This window comes from Castor canadensis, chromosome 11, assembly GCF_047511655.1.
Source record: "Castor canadensis chromosome 11, mCasCan1.hap1v2, whole genome shotgun sequence".
In the NCBI taxonomy this organism is placed as follows: Eukaryota; Metazoa; Chordata; class Mammalia; order Rodentia; family Castoridae; genus Castor; species Castor canadensis.
Genome location: NC_133396.1, coordinates 118,173,541 through 118,198,936, shown reverse-complemented (window position 1 = coordinate 118,198,936; position 25,396 = coordinate 118,173,541). Strand labels below are relative to the sequence as shown.

Sequence of the window (25,396 nt, the reverse complement as noted above, 5' to 3'; positions counted from 1 at the left end):
AAGAAGTTACAACTCAGAGGGGCATAGTGATGCTGCACAGGTAAATAACACCAGAGATCTAAGGGAGCAATGGGATTGAGGCTCACAGAAGAAGTAACATTTGAGCTTGATGAATGACTAGATTTTTTCAGGCAACAAAAGAAAAAGCAGCCTGTTATATTGTATTTGGATTTCAATGAACATTGCAATGTCTTTCTGGAAGAATCTGGGCTATTTTGTAAACTGCTACAAGAATCTGAAAGACGAATGAAGACTGCTAAGGGGAAAAGTAAAGTAGGACCCCAATACTAGGATACTTTATTACTTTGTTCATAGTATAAATATAGTTTAGTGCAAAGAATAACCATAGTATGCTAATCGTAAGTCAAATCTCACTGTACAAGTAATATGATGCATCTGTCATACTTAGTGAAATAATTAGTCTTAGTAAAATAATGACCACATGAAAAAATGTCCAGTAAATCCGCAAAATAAACTGTTCAAATCCTACAAATGTTATTTAAGTACTTAGATTAGTACTTAAAAATATAACTGTAAGTTTGAGAAAATGATCCAATTCTTTAAAATATCTGACAACTAAATAATTTACAACTAATTCAGGATTTGACTGTTTTGAGCTAGGGAAGTGATATTTAGAAAACAATTTCAATTTCATTAGTTGATCTCATTGCTTTTGTAGGCCATATATGTTTATCATTAAAATGACTGACATAACTAGATAGTTCATATTTTAATCTACTTACCTGACAACCTTGAGAGAAACAGATTATCTGACTTTTCTCCATCTCGGGAATCAACATTTTTAAAGAAAGTGGGATTGTCTCATATTTTACACAAGGAAGGATCTTAGTAGGCAAAAGAGTACAACCACATTTAAACTGAGGTTCAGAGAAACTTGCTCTCTCCACCAACTACAATTTCTACCTTCATATACTGTTAAGAAAACAATTGTAAATATGCAAAAGAAAAGGAAGAGGGTCAGGAGCGATGGTTATTTTGGGTTTAAAATATCAAAATTTTCAGCAGCTAGGTGTCTTCATTTTATTAATCGTATGTTCCCAAGTCTAACACAATCTTAATCCATTTTTGCAAACTGCATACCTCCCATGTGCTGATACTGCCAACAGCACATTAAAAAAAAAAATCGTGTGCTGTTTGTATTTTTCTGGTTGCAAATATTCTAACACTACACTGACCAAGTTGGCTGGAACAAACATCTTTTATTAACACACGTTTAACAGGATTTAAAATATTCATAGGAAATGTGCGTTATTATTATTTGGCACCAGCACACTAGATTTTTAAAAATGCATGGAACTGGATATTGGTGGCACACCAATGTAAATGACAAATTATTTGAAAAAAAATCTATTAAAATTCCTTGCAGCCCTTGTCTGTCCATGAGAATATCTCTTTGCAACCAAGCACTGGCTTCTCTGTTTGTAGTTCATTTCCTGCCTACGTTTCTCTTTCTGGTTTCAGCCATGTCACAAACTTGACAAATATCACTGTCTTGAAAGATCACACTAAAAATATTGCGATGGGTGACCTATTTGGGAAGTGGGAAGTTTTGAGGCGGTGGTTGGTGGAGAGAGGTGCCTGTTGAAGGAAGGAAATTTAAATGTGGGCATGAGGAGGTGACTCTTCTGTATCATTCTGTAATATGATATGTGAAATTTCTATATTGAAAATTGCAAAAGGGAGGTGCTGGTCAGGATCAAGACTGAAGTGTGATTCTGGCATGGAGCTGTCAGCATGGGTGGTTTTATAAGTAATGCTTTGGAGCCTTGACAGAAAAACTACTTGTGCCCAATGCCAATCACTCAGTCTTTGTCAACTCAATTGCACATCCTTTCAGACATGGCATCCATATCCACTGACATCCAAAATATAGTGTACACTGTCACCATGTCTCAGCGTATGCTCTGGGAACTTAACCTGTAGGGGCACATGGTCAGCTTCTGACTCTTTGCTAATGTGGGTGACTTAACAGTGTACACGCTAAGTGGAGAAAGGACCAGTTCAACCATTTCAGGGAAAGTATTTAAATAAAAATGATGGCTGGGTATCTTGAGTTCATAACTGCTACATAATCAAATGTTACTTAAGGAAAATGAAGGGCTAACCACTCACCCCAAACACAGTCCCTAAATATCACAAAAATGGCAGGGTCTCTACATGAAAATTCTAACCACATACAATCTGTAAGACTTGTTTTATATAAGAGGAGACAAGAAGTAACTTTGTTCAATGGAGGGTGATGTGCTAATTTGTAATTTGCAATATTTTGAACTTTGTTTATCTAAGTGGTACTGTCCTGCCTGTGGATAGAAAGTCATGGTCCTGATTTGGTAAAGATTGCAGGCAGATTACCAGTAAGGAAATCTGAGTCTTGTTCTTTCCCTGGGGGAATACAAATGTAGTGCCAACCTGGCATTCTATTAAGCCATCACCTCTGCAATGGGCTGAATAATTATTTTCAGTTAACCTTTATTGAGGGCCTTTAAGCATGAAGCTGTATCTAAGAAAGAGATCAAAAATCTACCTTCAGTTGTTTTTTTTTTTCCTAAGAAAATTACTCTTCAAAAATCTATTTTGAGGTGAGCTCTCTATACAGAAGTCTGAACACTATTGGTGGCCTTGATATCTGATTCTCAGCCTATGTATAACATTTACCCTAGTGCTCCCTAGGTCCTAGGTATCTTTCATTGTGCTGTACTGGTAATTTACTAAATGCTACTCTAAGACCAAAAATACTGGATGTGCCCTTGTAAACAACCTAACTTGCTCCCAGGAAGTAGTTAGGAGTTGAGAGAAATGGATTAAATATTTTATGTTATTTTTCATAATGGTGCTTTTTAAATGAAATAAACTTTAAAGATAGTACTTTGTTCTAGTTTGCTCTCATTTTATGTTTTTATCATCATTAAAGTAATACAATTAAAGATATTATAAAAATAAAAACAATCTACTTAATGTATAATTGATATTGTCTCAAACACTATACTTCTGCACTAATTTCCAGCCTTCTGAAAGTCACTCAGGTTCTTATTGGATATAAAGCCAGAATGGCAATTGGCCAACAGAGCAACATCTTCTAAGAAGCCTGTGATTAAAAGACTTGACAAGATTAACCCTAAATACCTCATTGTTCAAAGATACAGTGTCCTCATTCACTCTGTGTGGTTTGATTTAATTTCCAACTTTCCTAAAAATATTAGTTTTCTCTTAATATATATGCTTTTATAGACTCAATTTATATAAAACCAAATGTTATATCCATGTATTATTTCCTAAAATATAACTTAGTAAACACACACACACACACACACACACATACATACACAAATGTAACTTTAATGAAAATCTAGAAAATTCTCCATTGCTTGAGTAAGGCAATCAACCAATGCAGAATCACTATGATCAGATTCTCCTTCTCTATCCTGGATGCTATTATTTTGGGAGTGAATAAAAGTAGAATGGATCGTCTTTCAAGAGTGAGTATATGGATGTTATAAGCATTCTTCTGACCTAATGTTTATATTTCATTTTGTTCTGCCTGCCAGAGAATATGCAGTCATAGGGCAAAAAATGACAACCTTTCTTTTTCAGGATGCCTAAGTGAACTTTGAAGGATAGAACAGGACCATATCACAATTTATTTTGAATTACTTCTTGTGAGTAGGCCTAATCTTCCAACATCCCAAGCACACATTTTTCTTTCTTCTGAGGGACTGACCACCTAGGTCCCCTCTCTTGCCCTGGAAAAGATTATTGTCATTTACTAACAAGAAAATAGGAGAGGCTCATTTCCTTGCTTTGGAAAAATTAAAGACATTCAAGACTCCCTCGTGTAGAAGATATTTGGTTTTGCATTATTTAGACTACTTACTGTCCTCTGCAGTCATGAATGGTATCCAAGAACTGTGTGCACTGCCAAATCCATTGGAGGCAACCAACCAAAACTCGTACTCTGTGTATGGTTGAAGATCTCTCACTTCATAGTTTAACGACGCAGAAGGATTGGGAAATAATCTATATTGGAAAGAAATGCTAATTAGGAAGCTCTAGACATTCAAAGATATAAAAAGTAAGTAAAATCTTACTACATAACATTTTCAGAGAATGAAGCATACATTTAAGTATTGTTATTCTGTGCCATCAAATGATATGTCTTTCAAAATAAGTGGCCATTAGCTGAGGATTTGTACCATTGCATTAAAAAAAAAAAGTCCTAGTGGCATTGAGACTGATTTCCATGTCAGATGTTTAGAACAAATTGAAATACCTACTACAATTTTCTCAACATAGTCCAAATCACAGTTTGTTAGTTTCATGTGTATCCTGGCTTTGTGCAATACCTATGTTCATAAAAGACTTAATATGAAGAAATCTTACTTTCAATGCTATGTATGAAAAGCAGATATTTTTGAAAAACAAATTAGAATCCAGTAGGTTGTTTGCTTGTTTTTTATTTGTTTCAAGTTTTAGAAGATAATCTGTATTTATTGCAAATGAGACCTGACCCAGTCTTCAAAATGCTTATGTTGCACCCTATAACACAGCTGATAGGAAGATGCACAACAGAGAATGCTCACTCTAGAAAGGTGTGGTTGGAGTAGGCAGGTCTCATCTGGAGTTGGTATCTGGGAGAGCCTGGAGCGTTGTTACGAGCTGGTATAGACCAGACAACCTGAAGACTGGTTGGAGTGGCAGATGAAAGCCTGGGAGGCAGCACGCCATCTGGAGCTGTCGAAAAACACAGATGAATTAGAGCAGAGAAAACTGTGGAGAACATATGCTGGATGGAGTGGAAATGCTCCATATACTGGAAAAACTGTTCCTCAGGATCAACAGCGATGTTAAACATGGCCCATTGAATTTAACATTTTCATTCCTGAACTACTGTACTTCCTTATTGTTCATCTCAACACAATTACATTACTATTTCAGCCTTAAAAGCCAGCCCCCAAACAGCAAGACAAATGAACTTGCAACACATTCCCACCTGTACTTTTGTTTATCTAATTGAAAGCATGGAGGGAATTTAGTGAAGCAAATGTTAGAATACCTTTTTAACTCTTTACCCAACAGACCAAGCAATGGAACACTGAAGCAGTCTGGGTCTTACATTCCTCCCACTCGTGCCACCCATTGTTACCTGAATCAAGCCACTATACCTAAACACAGTGGCCTTTTTTTTTCTCCTTGTCCTGTTTTGGAGGAAGGAGAGTTTGCTAAAATTGTGTTTTTCTAATGATAAATATAGTATATTCTAGCTTTAATTCTCATCCAAGAAAATATGAAAACTAATTTTCTTCATGTGTGTTAGTCAGTTATTCTTTTTCACAGTGCTCCTGCTCTGACTCAAATAGGTTTTGATGGTTCTAGAAGGCCTAGCAAGAATGAGTGAAACTAAAGCCTAATCTACTAAAGATCTGGTTATTTAACTAATTTTTCTAACAACTGTAACCTGAGTGAACTTATATCAACATTTGTTCCAAAGCTAGTCAGTAACTTCAAAGCAAATTAAACAAAGCTCTTGTGGCTATAGGAAAATCACCTACTAACTCTGAGCCTATGTTTGTTTTCTGATCCTTAAAGTAATTGCATTTTTTTCCATTATAGGATAGTTGTGAAGAGCAGAGGACATGTAAATAGAACACCTTATTTTGGGGGCTCTGTAAACTATTAGTTGTCTATTCTTCTTCTTATTGCCACATAGGACTTATCTGAACTTCCATTAGCATTAGTATAACTTAATCATTACTATAATGTAATTTTTTAGGAATTCTAATATAATATAAGCTCTTTGTAACAATAGATTACTAAAAGTCATTGGTGAAAAAGAAAGGAGAAAAGATGAAAAATGAAATATTAAGATGAATTTCCAACTTTCTTTTAGGTAATTTTGTGTAGGCTGTGGATTTTACATGCTCTGTAATTCAGGAGAACATGCCTATGAACCATGGGGCTAATGAATGGCCAGTGATGAAAATGGAAACATTAGATTATGTGTTTCACCAGTCTTCTGTAAGAGTTTTGAGTACACTGATAATTGGTTCATGTGTTCAATATGCATTTATTGAAACACCGCTCTGTCCTAAGTAGTGTTCTCTACATGGAGGGAAAACAGCACTGAGTAAAATAGATACCACCCCTGCCCCATGGAGCTTATACTTAAGTGAAAGGAGAAGGCAATAAAAAAGATACAAAGGGATGCAAGATGTGGTATGTACCTAGAAATTACAACAAAAACAGTAAGAGAAGAGAAAGTGAAAAGGAATGAAAGGATGTCCAATTTTAGTTATCAGATGACAGTTTGGATCAGATAGGGAGATTATAGGAAGAATCAGGTGATATTTGAGCAGAGACCTCAATGACATGAGAGAGATGGCCCTGAATGGCTAAAGGAAGAACAATCCGGCCAGAGAACAGGGAACTCAGAGGCAATGAGGAGGGGAAAGCTGGAGTTGTGTTCACTAAACAGCAGAAAGGCTAGTGTGGCTGAAGCAGGCTGAGGAAGGAGAGGCAAAGGGAAAGATAAAGAGCTTGGAGGGAAAGGCAGGTCCTCAGCGACAGTGAAAGGCACAGTAAGAGCTTTGGATTTCATTCTAAATGGTGCTGGTAGCCTTTGCAGAATGTGGTAAAGGACAACTATGAAAACCTAAACTTTGTTTTTCACTTATTGGATAGTTGTGAAGAGCAGAGGACATGTACATATAGCACCTTATTTTTGGGGCTCCTGAAATTATTAGTTGTCTAATATTATCATCACCATCATCAGCATTATAGGACTTCATGCAAATGGGGACAAGGGGCAAGAGTGGAAATAGGGGCATTACTACTGTAAGAACCCAGGCAACAGATAACAGTAGCTTAGATATGAATGAGAAGTGGAAGTGGCAAAATATTTTGCCTTTAAATAGGGAGTGTATTGTTAATAGAATATAAGGAAGTCAAAGCAATCCTAATGTTTCACCCAACACTCAGGTGTCATTCCCGAATGAGAAACACTGAGTGGACTAACAGGTTATGGAGAGGACTGAGTTTTATTTTGTCCGTGTAATACTTAAGAGGGATTTTGAATGGTACTCTTTTGTGGAGATATCAGGGAATAAGTTGCAGATATAGGTTGCAGATGTAAGGTAGAAGTTTGGGCCAATGCATTTGTAATATTTAAAGGGTGAGACTTGATGAAATAAACTAGAAAGTGAGTAAAGATAGCAGTTGTACAGAGGAGGTCAGAAACCTGAGTCCAGAAATCCACCGAAATTTTAGGTGTAGCCTCTTTGTATGAGAGTCTGAGGAGTGATTAGTGGGTTGGGAGAAAAACTAAGAGAAGGTGGATATGGAAAGTCAACGAAGGAAAGTGTATGGAAAAGGAAGGACTGAAACTGTACTGTTAAATGTACTGAGAATTTAAGGAAAAGAACACTGGGAGTTAAACTCAGTATTTGGAGAAGTGGAGTTGTCTGATGACCTTACCAAGAATGGATGCAGTGCAGATGTAGGCATGGCAGTGTGACCAGAGAAGGGTGAGATGAGGGGCAATGAGCACATATAGTGAGCTTAGGCAATTTTTTTGAGATGATTCATTGTAAAGTAGAAAATGGGGTAACAGCTAGAGAAATACCTGGTATCAAAAAAGGTGTGACTTATTTTCATGACTATTGGAAGAATCCAGTAAGAAATGGGAGTGGGATATCAATACAGGAGAAGAAGGAATAATTTCCACAGCAAAGTCCTTGTGTGGAGACAGAGAGACAGTCCAGGGCACATGCAAATTGAATGGAGAGCCAGAGCTGCTGGCTGTTGCAAAGAGCAGGGTATTCACCAATTGTGCAGAAGTGAATGCAAAGACCAAGATGCAGGGCACTGGGCAGAATCAGTGATGGGAAAATAGTAAAGACTCTGATGATGCCCATTTTTTTCAGTGATAAAATTAAAAACAAAGCCATCAGCTTAGGGCCAAAGTGTGAGGATGAATTGGATACTTGGAAAGAGACGAAATAGTTCTTTGAAGTAAAAATATGGCATGACCAGGAAATGCAACAAGATTGCATTACTGCAATATTGGCCAACTAACAAATAGCTTAGCTCTGAATGTTCAGTTTGGAGGACATTCAATGCTAAAGACTTTTTAATTGATATTTTATCTATGAACATACATTTTTAAAATCATACTGATTTTGTAGTTGATGTATATTCATTAGTTCATTTGTACCAAGTACACACATATAAACTGAGCACTTAAAAAACATAGGTAATTTGCATATAGCATATGAAATTATGCCCCTCACTTGGGTTATTATTCTGTCCAATTTTTCTACATCAAGGAGTATATCATTGATAATCTAAATTCTGAATGATCATTAACATCAAAAAAATTACAGTTCTTAATATGCACACAAATACCTTCATGTGTTAAAAAAAATCCCTACACTACTGTTCTATTGAGAAACTATACAAGAGAACCCCACAGTGGGTTTCATAATAATTTAAGTCTCATGTATGCTCTCGGAACAATAACAAAATAATATGCTCATTAAATTGGTCATGATTTGCTCATATAAAATTGCAAATTTCCGAACAAATGACATCTTAAATTCCTTATATCTACTTATTCTGTGTGCTTTCAGTAAGGCTGAATCTGGAAACCTTTCTTTCCCCTCTGTTTAACCCCTTTTATCCTAGTTCTACTCCTCAGAGGCCCCTTAGCACTGAAGCAATAACTGGGAGCTAGCCATAATTCCACCCCTGGTTTCTTAACAGAAGAGCCCTGTATCTATCAGCTTGATATATTGGCTCTAAGATGCCATGTTGCTCAAAAAGCTTCTCTCAAGTTTAATATGACCCTCATGGGGCAAACACTCCACAGACAGCCTCCTGAATCAACACATCTTGTCCAGTAAATACTAATTCTATGTGGCAACTGGATAAAAACGGCTGCCCCATCTATAAATTCAAAGGAAGGGAAGTTTTAATAAAATTTCAAATTCAACCTTCTTTTGAAGGCAAAATTACTATAAACCATTAAGCAATAAATAAATTACAGATTGTACTAGTCTAGATAGTATAACTTTTTGAGCATACGATTTTATTAAACTTTTAAATGAGTATACATTTGGACATTTCTCTACCTAAAAAAATCTCCCAACAAACAAACAAAATTATTTTCTTATGTCCTAAACCTTGCTCTGTACAGATTTACAGAAGTCTGGGGGGGAGCTCTATAAAGCAAAACCAGAGAGTCTCTCTCTTCCCCCCACCCCCACATAGCAGCTGACTACTATAGCCATAGGAACCAAAGGAAGAAAGTTTCAAGGAGAAAAAAAAATCACTGTACCTCCCTATTCACCAGTTTCCTTCTCAGGGTATTCCACCAACTATTACCATAGCACTTTTTTTGCATGTATGTGTGTGCATTTCAAAATAGTGCAATAAAATTTAGCATTAAAATACCAATGAAATCTATATTGATTTGTGTTAAATCCAATTTTGTTTAAAAAAAAAAAGAAAAAAAGACAGTAAATACTCTGTATCAGGAGTGGCCAAAGGCAGAATAGGCACAAAGAGGGTATGATCATTTATTTTATATTTAATAGACAGATAACACAACTCAAGTAGCTATTACAGAAAAAACATGCACATAGCATAAAAGAGTTATGACTACTTTAGAGGATTCATAAGATAGAAACTTTCAGGGGTGCACTGGTTCTTGCCTTTCAGAGGACCATGGCTTGTACAGGCACTGCTGTGGGGGGCAGGTTCAGATGGTTCTCCCAGGTTAACCACATTCTTAGTCTCAGTCCAGTGCCTCAGGCTCCAGCAATTCTGCCTGAGCTGATTCTATTCACATGCAATACCACCTGGATTCGAAGTTTACCCCAACTACCCCCTCACCAGAGGTATTAGATTTTGGCATCCTCACGTAAGTTTCTTTGTATAACACAAAAAAACCATATCTTTTTTATCTATATGGATATCTTTTATCCCTTGCTGAATTGCTGAATAGCCTGGCACATATTCAAAAGCTTTGAATTACATATTTCCCCATTATTTTTTGAAAGAGCTACAAATGAGCAAGGATTTTAAATTCTATTTTCCAGAATGGAAAATTAAAGTTCAGGCACATATACTGAGTCATTGAGTCATGAACAAATTGAAAACAGAAGGCAAGACTCGAGTTCCAGTCACTAAACCATATGTCATTTTAAAAGATATTAATTATGAGGAATATGCAGATGTGCTAACAAATGGACATTCAACCTTGAGCACAAGGATGCACAAACAGAGCAGCATTAAATAGGAACAAGTAGATTAAAATAGATTTATTGTTCACAAAGTACTCTCATTAGAGCTAAATTTGTGAACACATACTATGTGCCAGATTCTTTAACATAATTATTTCCAGCCCCAGAATTATACCCAACAATTGTACTGTTATCTCTTTATAGTATAGATATAGAAACCAAGGCTTAGAGAGCTTAAATATTTTATTTCAGTGTAAATTTGCCCACTCTTAGGAATTAGTCAAAGTCCACCAAAATTTGCTTTGTGGCAAAATACTACTTTAAGATACATTCATTTTATCTTTCATTTATACATTCATTTTATCATTCATTTATACATTTTCATTTATACATTCATTTTATCATTCATTTAGCATTTCTAAATGCTAAATGACCCAAATTTAGCTCTTACAGAACTCTTTCTTAAAAGTATACATTTCTCTAATACAAATACATTACATATTATGAAAATTTGAAAATTACCAAAGAAAAGAAAAAAAGCTTATCCCTAATTATACCACTCAGAGACAGCCAGCATTAATCTGTTAGAGACATTTTGTCTTTTCCATGCAAATATTTGTATGCATAATTTTAAAAATTAAGATGAATACTTACATATTATTTAATACACAGTGCTTGCTTAACAATATATGATGAGAACTCCTTATGCCACTAAATATTTTTCAAAATAACTGCATGTGGTATTTTATATAACACTTACTAATCAAAGCTTATTTTTTTAGTATTATAAGTCATATCATGAGTATTGTAATAAATGCTTCCTTAGATGCTTTTTAGAATTGTCAGGTGAATACAAATGAATGTTGTTGTCATTTCAGATATTAGGTGACAAATTATTTTCCAGAAAAGTAAATTTATTTATATCTCCATCACCAAGGTATGAGCGGTCCATTTCTTAGTATCCTTATCAAAATGATAACTGTACCTTTAGATATACAACATATGTAACTACATGTTGTATAATATATATATAGTTATGTATAAACTACATAAAATATCCATGTAACATAATTTTTAGTTCAGCAAATATTTGAAGGCATTTACTATATGCCTGGTCTGTTTCATAATCTCGTAATAATGTAGTAATGAACAAACTGAAACACTTTTATGAGAGAGTGAGAGATGATGCATAAAAAAAAGAAAGGCAAAATTATTGCAGTGGGTTGCAGAGACTAAGAGGAAGGAGGGAGGAACTGGTAGAGCACAAAGGATTCTTCGGGCCGTAAAACCACTATATAAGAATCCCAAAAAAGAGTAGGAAAAAATCCTAGATATATGTTATTCCTTTTAACCTAATTCCCAAAGTAAATGTCAAACACTGAAATAAGGCACAAGAAAACAAAACTTAATAATGAAAGGAAAGGATCAGAAAATTTCATCACAGAACCTAGACTAAGTTGAACCTTTGTCATCAAGTAGCAGATTTTTTTCTTAAGAGTCTTAAGAGCCAAAGTAAAACAAAAAAGAAATATGATGAGTTAATAATCTACACATTCTTAAAGCTCTTTTACTTGTCTGAAGAAGTTTTGGACTTCTTTTAGTTGTCCATATAAGTTTTATACAGTATGATTAAGTCTGAAATGTGTTCTAAATGTTAAATAAGATAATTTTTAGGTTTATATAATATGAGAATAATACCCGATGAATTAATTTTGTTGATTTCTAAAAATAAACACTTATAATTTTCCCACCAAATAAGGAAAACACAGCTTTATATTTGAAGCTAAGTTAGCATTAACTACCTTTATGTTGTTTTACTTTTCATTTATAAACACATACAAACCCCTTTTCCTAGTGTATTGACAACTTCCCCTTCCCAAACAAAGTACAATCAGGATCTAAGAACCTTGACCCATCCCAGTGTCTTCTGGAGATCCCTAATTATCTATTCAAAACATGCAGTAAATGCAATTATAAAAGAAAACACCAAGATGATGGCGACCATCAGTCCTATGAGGGAATGCACTGTATTTATTCCAGAAACCTTTTGAGCCAAGGAAAAGTAACTTGAAAAAGCACATCAAATATTTTGGGGATAAATGAAAGTTGAACAAAGTTCAGTGTTTTTGGTAGAGTTTAAATATATTATGTTAAATTTATTAAATAAGTGGACAAGTTTAATGTTAGCATCATAAGGTTCATCAGTAAAGATAAAAACACTAAAATCCAGAGTACAGAGTCATAAATTAGGTACTAGATTAAATGCTTCATATATCCTCATAAAAATTCTATGTGCAAAGTAGGTGAATGGAGGAAACTGTTGATGCAGTGAAGACCACACAGCTGTTACCTGATTGAGTTGCCCTCTGAATCCAGCAACTGTCTCCAAACTCAAGTTCCTGACTTTAATTTTATGTCCTTTAAATGACTCAGTCAACCCAGAAAGCTGTTCTTCTTCATAGGTACAAAAATGGTGGACTCCTTCCACCTTCTTTCTTTGGGTTCTGCTGCAGCCTAGGGAACCAGTTTGCAGTGAGGACACTGCTCTGAGGAGTGAAGAAATTTTACTGAAGAGTGTTGAAATGTGGAAGGAAGCAAGACATTTTTGGGGAAAAATTGTCTTTTAAATTGTGCCACTTAAATCTTAAAGAGATTTAAGGGGGCAGAAGTTTGAAGAACTTGTCTCCATCTCTGTCACTGTGTCTCTTTGTTCTGATTCTCTCTATCTGTTCAGCAGTTTTTCCTTCTTATTCACAAAGGCACTTTTGATTCTGAGAGCCTCTAGAAAAGGCTCTAGAGAAATAAGATGCTATAAATTTTACAGGCTCAACCTAAAAATTGGTATTTTCTCAAGGTTTTGTCTACTATAGAAGAATTTAGGCCAAAGTTGTATCTAAGAAGGAAGAATGTGCTTAAAATAGAATTTTGTTTAAAAAAATTCAACATTTACTTACGTCAGTGCCCAAATGAAATATTTTAGAGTATGTTCCTTAATGAAACCTGAAGTTGGCACAATTCTTGTCTTTGATCTTTTAACTGACTTATTTTGGACTGCATTTCTAAAGGAACCCTAAAACTTCACCAACATTCACTGGCGTGAGAATATGGCCAAAAAAATTAGTGCAAATATTTGTCAAAACTAACATGAAGCCCAATGGACAGATCTCTCACTGGGTTCAAGTAATTATTCTCCATGAAATGAAAAATGGCTCATGTGTTCACTAAGAACACTCTAATTAGAATGGAAAGGAAGTCAGGATATTCCCAGTTACAGTATATAATAGGAGTAACGTGCAAAGAGGGAGCAGAGGTGGGTCAGGCCACCAGAATAAAATGACACCACTGAATACTAATTGCTATTGACCATTTTGAGAAATAAAAAATTCAACTTCACATTAGCATCCATAGGACTAAGGCAGCATATACTTTCACCTCCACCTCTCTTTGTAGTTTAAGATTAAAGAGTTGCTTCAAATTACTTGTCATCCTGTGTTCATTTTGACATACCCCAGAGTTGTGACTGATGTACATCATTGTGCTTAGAGAAAAATAGGGACTTTGAATTTCATTAGATACATTATTTGTTCAACTAGCATGTGGAACTGTCACTTTGTCAGACTAATTAGAGGCCCTGAAGTTGGTGGTCAGAATGCCCAGAAGAATTTTTTATTGTTGTATCTCAACCACCAACCAAATTTTGCTGTTTTTCCTCACAGGGATTTTCTAGATTTAGATACTCAACTTAAGCCTATGCTGTTGACATTTGAATTCTTTTTGCTACTGTTAAGAGCATATCTTAGTTTTCCTATTATTTTAAACACCATCATATTCATTCAATTAGTCTCCAGACAGTGTAGATTAAATTTTTATTTTTCCTTGCATACCTGGTTATTTGAGCACACTTTGTTTAGAAAAGACAGAGAAAATTTTCAGCTGGAAAAATAACTTAAAATATGTGCAGCAAAATATTAACTGATCAATTCTGCATTTACTTCAAATATTGCTCACGCATTTCAGTTAAAATAATTCTCTGAAGCATTTAGCCTTTGTGAAATTGAAAATAGATATGATTACAATGGTTAATAAATAATTTTAGCAATGAGTAAATTCAAGCTAGGGTCAAAGCAACTGTTTTTAAAAGAATACATTAAATAAGGAATTATTTAATATATCTAACAAGAATAACAAAGAACTGACTTGGATGGTGAAGAAAATAAAATATTGTATTTTAGACTGTTTTGTCACTGGATATACTATTTTGGAATATAATGAAGTACCTGGAAATTAAGTGATCTTTAAATAAAAATTTTAGCAATTTAATGATTAAAGAATCAGAAGAGATTGTTTATAAAAATTCATCTTAAGCATAGCATTATATGTTATATTCAAATAAATTAAATGCTTACTCAACTAATAACTAGAGCTAGTCATAAAATAGACTAGATATAGAGCATCAGCTATTGTCTGAATCTCTACACCTGCCCCCAAATTCATCTATGGAAATCCCTACCCCTCCCAAGTGATGATATCAGAAGGTGGGGACTTCAGGAGGTAATTAGGCCATGGGAGCAGAACACTCATGAATTGGATTACTGCCCACATAGATGAGACTTCTGCCCTGTAAGGTTGGAATGAGATGTCTGGTTATGTGGAAACAACTTGTCACCAGAATCAAAGCTGGTGCTTGGTTCTTAGACTTCCTGGCCTTCTGAACTGTAAGAAATAAATTTTTGTGGTTCATGAGCCATTTGGGTCTATGTTATTTTGTTACAGCAGCTAGAATGGAGTCAGAATTCATCCATTTCCTCACTAGATCATTTATTTCACATTCTCCATTAAGAAGAGTAAAACAATAGTCATCAGAAGAATTTAAAATGCTGAAAGACTTCTAAGTGTTCAGCTCATAGGTAGTAGAGTTTAGAATCAAAATTTGAGAATAATTTAAAAAGATGCTCACTCAGGCTGGGAATGTAGCTCAGTCATAGAGTACCTGTCTAGCATGTACAAGGCCCCAGGTTCAATCCTTAGCATAGCAAAAGAAAACTCATTTGACTGTAATGATTAATTATATCATTAGGTTATTGTGAAGAACACATGTAATCAGGATATTAGTGGTAGTTATTTATTTCTAGCTTTAGTATCAGAATTGGGTATATTGCATAGACATGACATGGTCCACCTTAACCTTGGAAGTTTATTTTGATGCTTCCTGTGCTTTAGGAACCAGCTGAGTTATTGCTGCTTAGTCTTCCCATTCATATGAGAAGATAAAACTGTGCTGTATAACATGGGATTACCATGCATATGGTGGTCTGCTGTGTGTAAGGAGAGCATTACTATATGTAGTCTTCCAAGGGTCAATGCTATTTTTAACTCCATTTCACAGATTAAAAAAACTGAGGCAAAGTATGACCTTGCTCAAAGTCAGATACAGAACAGGAAAGAAAATTAAGATATGAGCTAAATCTGACTGATTTCAGAATCTGAAACATTAATTTAAATATTTTCTCATGTCTGAGTATATTTGTATAGGTGAAAAAAATAAACAGAGAAAGGATAACATGTGACATTTTCATACATATATATGTAATTTTTATTTGATATATTATGTTTTCCTTTCACACAACCTCTACTCTCATCTTTTTTCAGGAAGTAAGAATTTGCGATTTTTTTCTAAGGCAGCAAGCACTGACACATAGCTAAGATAACTATTAAGGATATTTCTCTGGCCATCAAGCCCAGTAATATCAGAAAATTAGGTTTAATCTTTCTGAGAAAATCTCTTACATATATTTAAATTCCATAGATTTACAAGAAAGTAGGCTAAATTCATTTACTAGTTTTACAATAAGACTTCATCCATCCATGTTGCTGTCAGACACAGTAACAGAAATTATTGTATGTTTTATTAAAAACCTATTTTTGTGTGTGTCTCTCTCGCTTGCTCTCTCTTTCTAAAAAATCTAAAGCCCTAATTTAGTTGTTGTTCCCTTAGGTACAAAGTACACAGTTCATAATTCATTTGATATAAAATGTCACTTCAGATTCTTGCCCTTCTTTGATAAATGAGAAAAAACACGTACATTTCAATTTCCTCAATGCCAGAACTACCAGGAACAACCCCCTGTTGTGCTTCTCAAAGACCTTTGTGTTAAATTAAACATCAAGATTCAGAAACTGTGGGGAGGAATATTTCCAAGACAGAGAGAACAAATACATGAGATAGAGGGAGACAGCTAAGGTTTTTCCTCCCAGTCAAGCACATCTCCCAAAGACTGTCTTTGATCCTCAAATTAGTTCTCACTTATAATTTAGTATATGGCAACTGGGCTGCTGCTTCCTTACATTTTGTTTTAAGAGGAAATTGTTGGAATCATCAAGGAAATAAAAATTTACATGTTTATGGGTTAGTTTAATTTTCAAATTAATAGTGATAACATGTAAATTTTGTGTTTAATATGTACAATGCTTAATTTTTTTTAAACAAATAGCTGAACACCCACTTAAGCACCAGCTGATCTGTGCACACACAATTTTTATCCTTGCCTAAACTCATGCAGAAAGGATGTGTGATTATGAAACCCCTTTACAGATGAAAAAATAAAGGCCAAGAGAGGACATGACTTTCCAAGGTGAGAGAGTCAATAAATGAAAATACTAGGGGCATTAGGTGCTGAATTAGTTGCATTTTATAATTTGACAGACACTGCTTAACAACTGTAAATTTTAAAATAATTCTTTATTTGTAGAGTCAACTATGTCAACAAGATTCGATCCTTTTTCATCAGGCATGCTCCTGATTTCAGATTTTGATAAGGAAAGTATTCCTCTTCCCTGATGGACCTGAAGACACATACTGTCATTTCGGTGACCATTCCAGGGACTAATTTCTCTACATATTCAGTATTTGGGATACTGGACGCTAGAATATTTCACTCATAAATGAATGCCTTCATCTGACTGTAGTGTTTTAAAATTTATTTATGGAAAACTTTTAGTATAGGAAAAAAAGATTCATTCACCCATTCATTTATTCATTCATCCTTTCTTTCTTTTACAACTATAGACTTTCTTCCTCTTTCTCTTAAAGAAGGTTTTAAATTTTCGAAAGTAGTACCATGAGATAAATCTTTCTTTACAAGAGTACAAATTATGTGCACTCTGAAGATCACCTCTACCCATTTCCTTTGAGATATATTGAGCATTAACCAAAAGAATTCAATTTTAATATTGGCTCAAAGAGAGGATAGCTCAGTAATTAACAATAATGACACCATTGGTATATATTAATATTCTGAGTAAATGTATTTGAGCAAGTTTTAATGAAATTTGTTTGTTTGATACCTGCACAAATCATTTACAACAGCAAATCAAATAAGAAAATCTAAATTTTCTATCATAGTCAAAGGAAGAAATGTATATTACAACTCACAGGTTACTCAAGAGCTGAATGTGTAGAAAGAGAACATTTTCAGGAAAGTTATGAACCTTTTCTCATAAATAGATCCATGTAAGTGCTATTTTAACATCTTCCTCTTTTAATTAAAATATATGGTAGAGTGCATGGCTGAATGTAAAAGAGGTTGGTTAAACTACTCGGTGGTGAATAGGTACTTGTAACCAAACAAGGAAAGGATAAGTCCAACTAATTGTCTTTTTGTCTTCTACACAGACTGTATGCTGCATAATATTGCTTCTGCTTAATGATTCTTTTATCTGTTTAACTGAATTTTTTTCTGTCTCTCATCTCATTAGATCATAAGCTGAAGAGTATAGATCACATAGCTAACTGAGGGGAGGATTCTAGTCCTTTCACAATAGGTTTTCAACACTCAGTGTCTCCACAAAACAATACAATGCCCTTGAAATTAGACTTGACACAGTTATAGAGTCAAGTACTTCTTCAGACTTCATTGACCAGTGAGGCCTAGAATCTACACTCCTCTGCTAAGACAAGGTAGGCGAGTTCACTGGAAGGCATATAAATAAATTGTAGAGTGTAAAGGTTCTGAACTAGGCATCTGTAAGTCCTTCTCTATGTTTAAATGTGGTCTCTGCTTTTTATTAGGTGCATGACCTTAATATACTAGTTGCAAGCCAGTCCTTTCCTCAACATCCTCATTTCTAAATAAAAATAATAGCAGCAATTTCCTCATATAGTTTATGAGTATTAAGTGAGTTAGTGTATGACCAAAGTACATGGTTATGCATGCATGAAAAAGTCTCAATGAAACCATTATTTTGTACAATAAATATATGCTAATTTAAAACAGAAATGCATAAGCCCCCAGCATTTACACCTAGTGAGTGCTAGCTCAGTAAGAATATTCACTATATCAATAAGCTCTTTTCATCAAATACAATATTACATCATCTTGACTCTTCTCTAGGCAATTGGTAATTACAACCTATTTTGTGGAGTTGTGTTTGTGAACTCCTAGAAGGAAAAATAGTAACTATAAGGTCTAACAGCCAGCAATCCCTGGAATCCAGGATAAAGATGTAACTGACTTGACAAAGCACATTTCAAAACCCTACAGAGGAAGTGTAGCCACAACTTTTCATTAAAGAAAATTCCCCAGAGGGAAGAGAATCAGGTTTTAGTTTCATGGAGCTCCTTATAACAGATGTTCTGTGAAGGAATCAAAGAGCAGAGGAAATCTTCTTGACAGCATCTTCACAGTAGGATCGATTAGTGTTTCTCAGTGCATAAAACATCAGGCCTGTTGCTTTCTTGTGCCACAGGTAGGGCTCAACATCTGGAAATGGTTATACATGATATCTGTTCTTGTCCATACAAGAAGACTGTGAGCAACAACATACTAACTTCCTTACATTGGAAAGAGCCTCTATGTTCAATGACAAGTTGTACTTAAAGGCCTTGTCAGCCTACTTTTCCCTCAGTAGTTCTGTATCCGAATTATAAGTGCAGAATAGAGTCAGGGACAAGATCCTACAATATTTTTGCTTTGACAGCATTATTTTCAGGGCTTTGCACTTGCTAGGCAAGCACTCTATCACTTGAGCTATGCCTCCAGTTCTTTTGCTTTTGGTGTATTTTTTCAGATAAGCCTTCATGCTTTTGCTTGGGTCAAACTCTAACCATGATCCTCCTACATCTGCCTCCTAAGTACCTGGGATTACAGGTGTGTGCCAACACATCTGGATTATTTTTGAGAGAGAGTCTCAAAACTTTTGTGTAAGGTGGCCTCAAACTGTGAATCACCTATCTCTGTCTTCCAAATAGCTGGAATCAGCAATGTGAAATACCACACTTGGCCAGAGCTTGGAGTGCATTTTAGAGATGATCTTCAAATTTGGGCATGCATCCAAGTGATTTTGGGGTGACAGTATTGATTGCTTGTTTTCAACCTCAGACTTTGATTCTATAGGTAGAGGGAAGGGCTCAAGGATGTGTATTTGTAATGAATTCCCAGGTAATGATGCTCCTGGTCTGGGATTGATTGTGAGCCTCACTAATCTGGTTTAAGTCTGCCATTTTAGTGATGGGAGACTTATAGCATAATTAAGTAAATTGCTTAGATATGATCAAAGATCTGATTAGTTCAAAAGTTTTTGGCAAAACTTTAGGCTCTGAGCCCTGAAAACAGAGAAGATTCAGAATGGGATCAGTTACCTATTATTTCACTTCCCAGAAGGTTTGCTTCTTGAAATTTCCTCATTTGAGAGCTCAGTCAAAAACCAGCACATATGTTGAGCTCTCATGGATTGGTATGATTTTCAAGAAGGCATGAGGCATGAGGCCTCTATGTTCTCTATTGTTGTTCCTTTCCCATAAGTACCCTTTAGTCTAAACACTTTTGTTTACAAGTGGCAAAGAAAAGCCCAACTCTCAGAGGCTTATATAACAACAGGGATTTATTGGTTCCTGCAACAGAAAAATCCGGAAAAAGAGTTGGTTTTAGGCAGCGCTAGATTTAAGAGGTCACCAGAACCCACCCATCAACCTCCTCTCAGGTCCACACTGCTTTCTTTTTTTTCCAGACTCACTGCACTCCCAGACTCTGAGGGGCAAATGGCTGGCAGGAGGTTCAGTAGAATCCCAAGTTCAAATGCAAGGCATGACATATGGTCTGCTTTACTGCATCTCATTGGCTTTGATTGGAATACCTGTCATTTCTGAAAAAATAAATCACTGTGACACATGTTCTGAGCATGGAAGAGAATGAAAAGGGAAACTGGAGCCCTATAATCAAAATAAAAAGTGAAGATGTGTTGGGTGCAAAAATGACACAAAGCCACTATTATTCCCTGGGGACATGCTGCAACAGTCCTTCCTTATATAAGAGGGATATGTACTATCTGAAACCACAGATAATACAGAACTTTAAATAAACAATTTTTTTCTATATATACATACATATCGATGATGAAATTTAATTTATAAACTAGGTACAATAAGAGATTAGCAACAAAGATCAAAACCAGCATGGATTTATTTTTTGTTCTTCACAATTTCACAGATAAAGAAATTCATTTTGTCTTAGGTCTTGACAAACCCAGCAAATGCTTTTTTTCTTCTATATTAAGTTGAGGACTTTCACCTTAAGACATCACTTTATGACTTCTTTACATATCTCTTTTGCTAGCATCACTAATATTGTACTTTGGGGCCATCAATAAGAAAAATGAAGGTTACTTGACCATAAACACTAGGATACCATGACAGGAGAGCTGCTAACTGAGGTAGCTGATAAATGACTAGCAGGTGAGTAGAATATACAGTGTGGATACACTGGACAACAGGATAACTCACATCCTGTAGAAATGGATGGAGATAATGTTAGACTTCATCACACTATTCAGAGAAGCATGCAATTTGAAAGTTATGAATTGTTTATTTCTGGAACTTTCCATTTAATATTTTTCAGACCACAGTTGACCATGGGTAACTGAAAACTACAGATTGTGTGAAACCATAGATTGGGGGGGGCTACTGTAGTAAGCCTTATTAATATCCTACTATGTGTCTAGGGCCAATGTGATTGGTGAGAGGGCAGATAGAAAGATCAGCTATGATTCCTCTCTCTACCACTATTCATCCACTCATTTTATTTTTGTCATGAATTTATACTCTAGTAGATAAGACATGAGACATTAAAATAAAAATAAGTTCCAAAGTGATCATTGAAGTGTGAGAGGAGGGATTGGTTTCATCAACTAAGTATTAAGTAATGCACTCAAGTTTTCAGATATACCACAGCCACCCACACATTGCAGTTTCATTTGTCCAAATCAGTTAAAAGTTAGAATATCAGACTAGTTGTAATGAATCTGTGTGCTGTTGTCACAATCTATTTTTCATCACAAGCTCTGGAACCTTTAGAATCTAGGGCATCTATACCCATTTATGGAAGTAACAATGGAATTTCTTGATGTCGCTAATGAAAACAGATTGGAAATATGCCTCTAAGTATCTAAGTTATATTAAGGATACTCTCACTTTTGTAAGAGTATTTATACAGGTAGGTAAATTTTCATAGAATTTATTCAAGTCAGGCATAGAATCTAGGATAAAAAAGAAAAATAAAAGATAAAAGATTATTTTAAGAAATAAAGCAAAAATTTCTTTAGGGCACTCTAAGAATTCAAATAAAACTTTAAGTTGCTTTTAAACTGCAGAGCCAGTCAGACAGACATGATTTTTTTTAAACCTTAAAGTTATAGATAAACCATTCTTTCGAGATAAAAAACAGGAGAATTGCACTGATTCTTTTAAAAAATATGATTTTTAATACCAATGAAGCTTAAAGGAACAATATCCTCCACCCTTCTCCCTTGGTAATGTAGGAAAAATGCGATTTTATATCAATTTCTTTTTTTGGTCTCTCTGCCTTGCCCCAGGATGCTCTAAAGATAGCATTTAATTGTGTGTGGGTGTGTGTTTCTATATAAACCACACGAGAGCCCTTTGCTGGAGGCTGGTTCAGTCCATGGTAAGCACACTTCAAAGTTCTCTTCCCTCCTCTCTATGGCTCAGAAGTTAGTCCCTTTCTAAAGTTAGTCCCTTTTATAAGTGGGAAGTTAGCTGTCAAGCAGATGAGTATGGAAAGTAAAGAAAATTTCACAAATTATAAAATAGGAATCTATCTCTCTCTCTGGCTCGTGACAGGTAATGTTACAAACATGCACACAGGCATTCACGCACACACAGAGAAGGGTAATATCAATTCCACAAAGGTAGAGGTAAGAATTTTCATGAAAGTAGTTGAAGGCATGTTTAAGACAGTCACAAATGCTTCAGTTCTCTTCTTTACAACATATTTGGAAGAAAGTGTGGCTTAAACTAAATGGACTACTAAGCGCTCTCAAAGTGCACTATTTTATTAAGAATTCAAATATTTTTTATTTGTTGAATTCACCTACTTTATTACTTTCAATGGTTTTTTTTTTCCAGGAGAAAAAATAGCAGCACATTTGGAAGATATACACAGAAGTAAAATGTTATGCACAACTATTCCAAAGATTCATAAGAACTGGATGTAATGTGACTTGCGTAGCTTTTAATATACTGAAAGTAAAGACAATCTGTTTATGTGGTAGACTGTTGTTTTAAAGAATACTAGTCCTCACCATCCTACATCTTCATTGTGGCTTTTACATTTTAAAAGGGAGTTAATCTTATCTTTCCTTCTACCCTCTTAATATACCATCTTAGCTTATTGTCGATTTCAATTTATAACCTGTGTTTTTATTTCCTTGACTGTGCATTCTTTCAATTTTTAAGATATATCATGTTCACCTACACATGGAAGTTTTAACTTGCATATTGCAAATAAATCTAAGTGGATGTAGAAGAGACAACAAACAGAAAACACATGCCAAAGGGCTCCATATTTACAAAAGGTAAGGAAACATATCTCTGAGAACCACTAATTTCATTCTAGAGAGTAGCATCTCGACATTTGAGTGAGTAGAGAATTCAAAAGACATAGAGATATTTTATAGCATGCAGTGCTACAATATGGAGAAAAGTGCTAGATAGAATGGGGTTTGCATTTGCAAATTTTTTTCTTTTTGGTATATCCCTGTTTTTGGAGCTTCTTATTTTTTCCAATTCTCTTAAAGATTGTGTGCTGAAATGATGTTATACTTCCAATGGTTGGTCAGTAGTGCTACCCACAATCTACTCCTCTGAGGTCTTAGAAAGGGATTTTGGTTGAAATTAGGAAATAAGAAAGTTCTGTTCTTTCCTTTAAAAGCTGAAGAAGAAATACAAGTTTACTTGAGAAAATCATGCCAAAAATCTTAGGCTCAGCTCCTAACCAACTGAAGGGATATAACCAGTGCATTATTTTTTTCCTTTTAAGACATAACTATTGTAACACTTAGCCGGAAAGAAGAATTTGATGGCACTGTCTTGCTCTCCTAAATGGGATGGTTGCTCTGAGAATGGGTCACCCTGCCACCTTCAATGTTAGTAGACATTGCCTTCACTAACTATTCTTAGCTGATATGCCAGTTTAATAAACATTTTTCAATTACTCTGTAATGCACAGAGATGGATAGTTAATTACCTTTGTCTCAAGGGCAAAATTCTACAGCTACAAGTAGAATCTACACATATGAAGTGTTTTATTTTCCAAAAACTATTATGTCAGTTGTACTTCTTATTTTATTTTGTAACTTAATTAATATTACTTAGATTGATGAAAATAATGGAAACTTGTCTTTATGAAAAATAATTGCTTTGTAAAATTTTAAATTATGACTTTAAACAGTGCTGTCAAAATAGTATGGGGAAAATAACTAAATAACTGGAAGAATTATAAAAACCTAGAAAGATTCTGTATTAGATTGTTCCTTAAGTATCTTTATATTTTTTGTTCTCTTTTTAAGGAAGTAAGAAAGGGAGAATCAGGAACTATACCTTATAGGTGCAATTTAAAGATAGCAAACTTACACTCTAAGGAAGGAGATGATGGAGGGGGCGAATTCAACCATGATATAGTCTAAGAACTTCTGTAAATGTCACAATGCACCCCCTGTACAACAATAATATAATAAAAAATCTTGACCTTGTATTTAAAAATTTGTTGGTAAATACAAAACTATGTGTTCTAAATTAAATTTGTATTCAGAGTATATTTAGATTCTAAAAACTGGTCTGTTTAACCAACTATTTTTAGTTGTGTCCAACCACCAATTTTTATAGGTGAGTTAATTGAAAATGGTTGTTAAAACAAAGAACTAAACACACTCACATGTGCTTCAAGAGGGCCCTATGTTTTAATATCTATACTGCTATGACAATCTTCACAGAACTAAGGTAAACCAATTTTAGATTGAATTCAATTCTGAAAAATAATTATCCTAGTAAAGGACATAAGAATGACAAAAGATAATTTTCAAGATTATTTTCCAAGTTGTAACTACTATGAAATATTGTGGTCATTCAGGTATTCAGCAAATCCTTTGTCCTAGGCAGTAGGACTAGAAGTGCCGTCCTTGCTCTCACAACTCATAAATGTAAGTGGAAATCTGAATACCTAAGCTTTAATTTTGAGAACTAACTAAAATAATTTTGAAGTCACCCACATATAAAAAGAACTCAGAGTATTCCCTTAAGAAGTATTGAGTTACAAACGTTTTAAATAAGATTCTATTTCTATAAATATACTCACTGAAATATAATATTGAAGAGTCAATAATAATTTTCACATTAAGTTTTTTTTTTGTATCTCCTTCAAGAAAATATTCAATAAACTGTTTTCCCCTGTTTTTTCAAAAACAGGGCAAATTTAATACAAAAATCATATCTGTATAAAACCTGCATGTATACACACACAATCTTCTGAAAACCAATTATTTAGACATTTATGGGAGATTGTTATATTAATGTAAACTTGTTCTGGCCAGCTTGAGGCAAGCATAGGTTTGGTAAGTAAATGAACATTTGGTTTTTGTCTTTAAAAATTTTTTTTTACTGTTGGGCTGGGGTACATTATGGCATTTACAAAAGTTCCTACAATATATCAAATATATCATACTTGAATTTACCCCCTCTATCATTGTCCTTTATTCCTGGAATAGTTTTAACAGGTCTCATTTTTCCACTTATACACATGTGTACACAGTATTTGCACTATACGCACCCTCCTATACCTTTTCCCCAATCC

At 34.7% G+C, this 25,396-nt stretch overlaps 1 protein-coding gene across 1 annotated transcript in view; it reads right to left on the bottom strand.

The window, feature by feature from the left end:
* The window catches only part of Ush2a (usherin), a 759,580-nt gene that overhangs the window by 247,351 nt on the left and 486,833 nt on the right, over nt 1–25,396 (bottom strand). Inside the window, exons 38-39 of the mRNA XM_074048325.1 lie at nt 4,599–4,749; nt 3,893–4,035 (exon numbers count right to left, since the gene is read on the bottom strand). Of these exons, the coding sequence (XP_073904426.1) occupies nt 3,893–4,035; nt 4,599–4,749 (294 nt within the window). The remainder of the gene's footprint in view (nt 1–3,892; nt 4,036–4,598; nt 4,750–25,396) is intronic.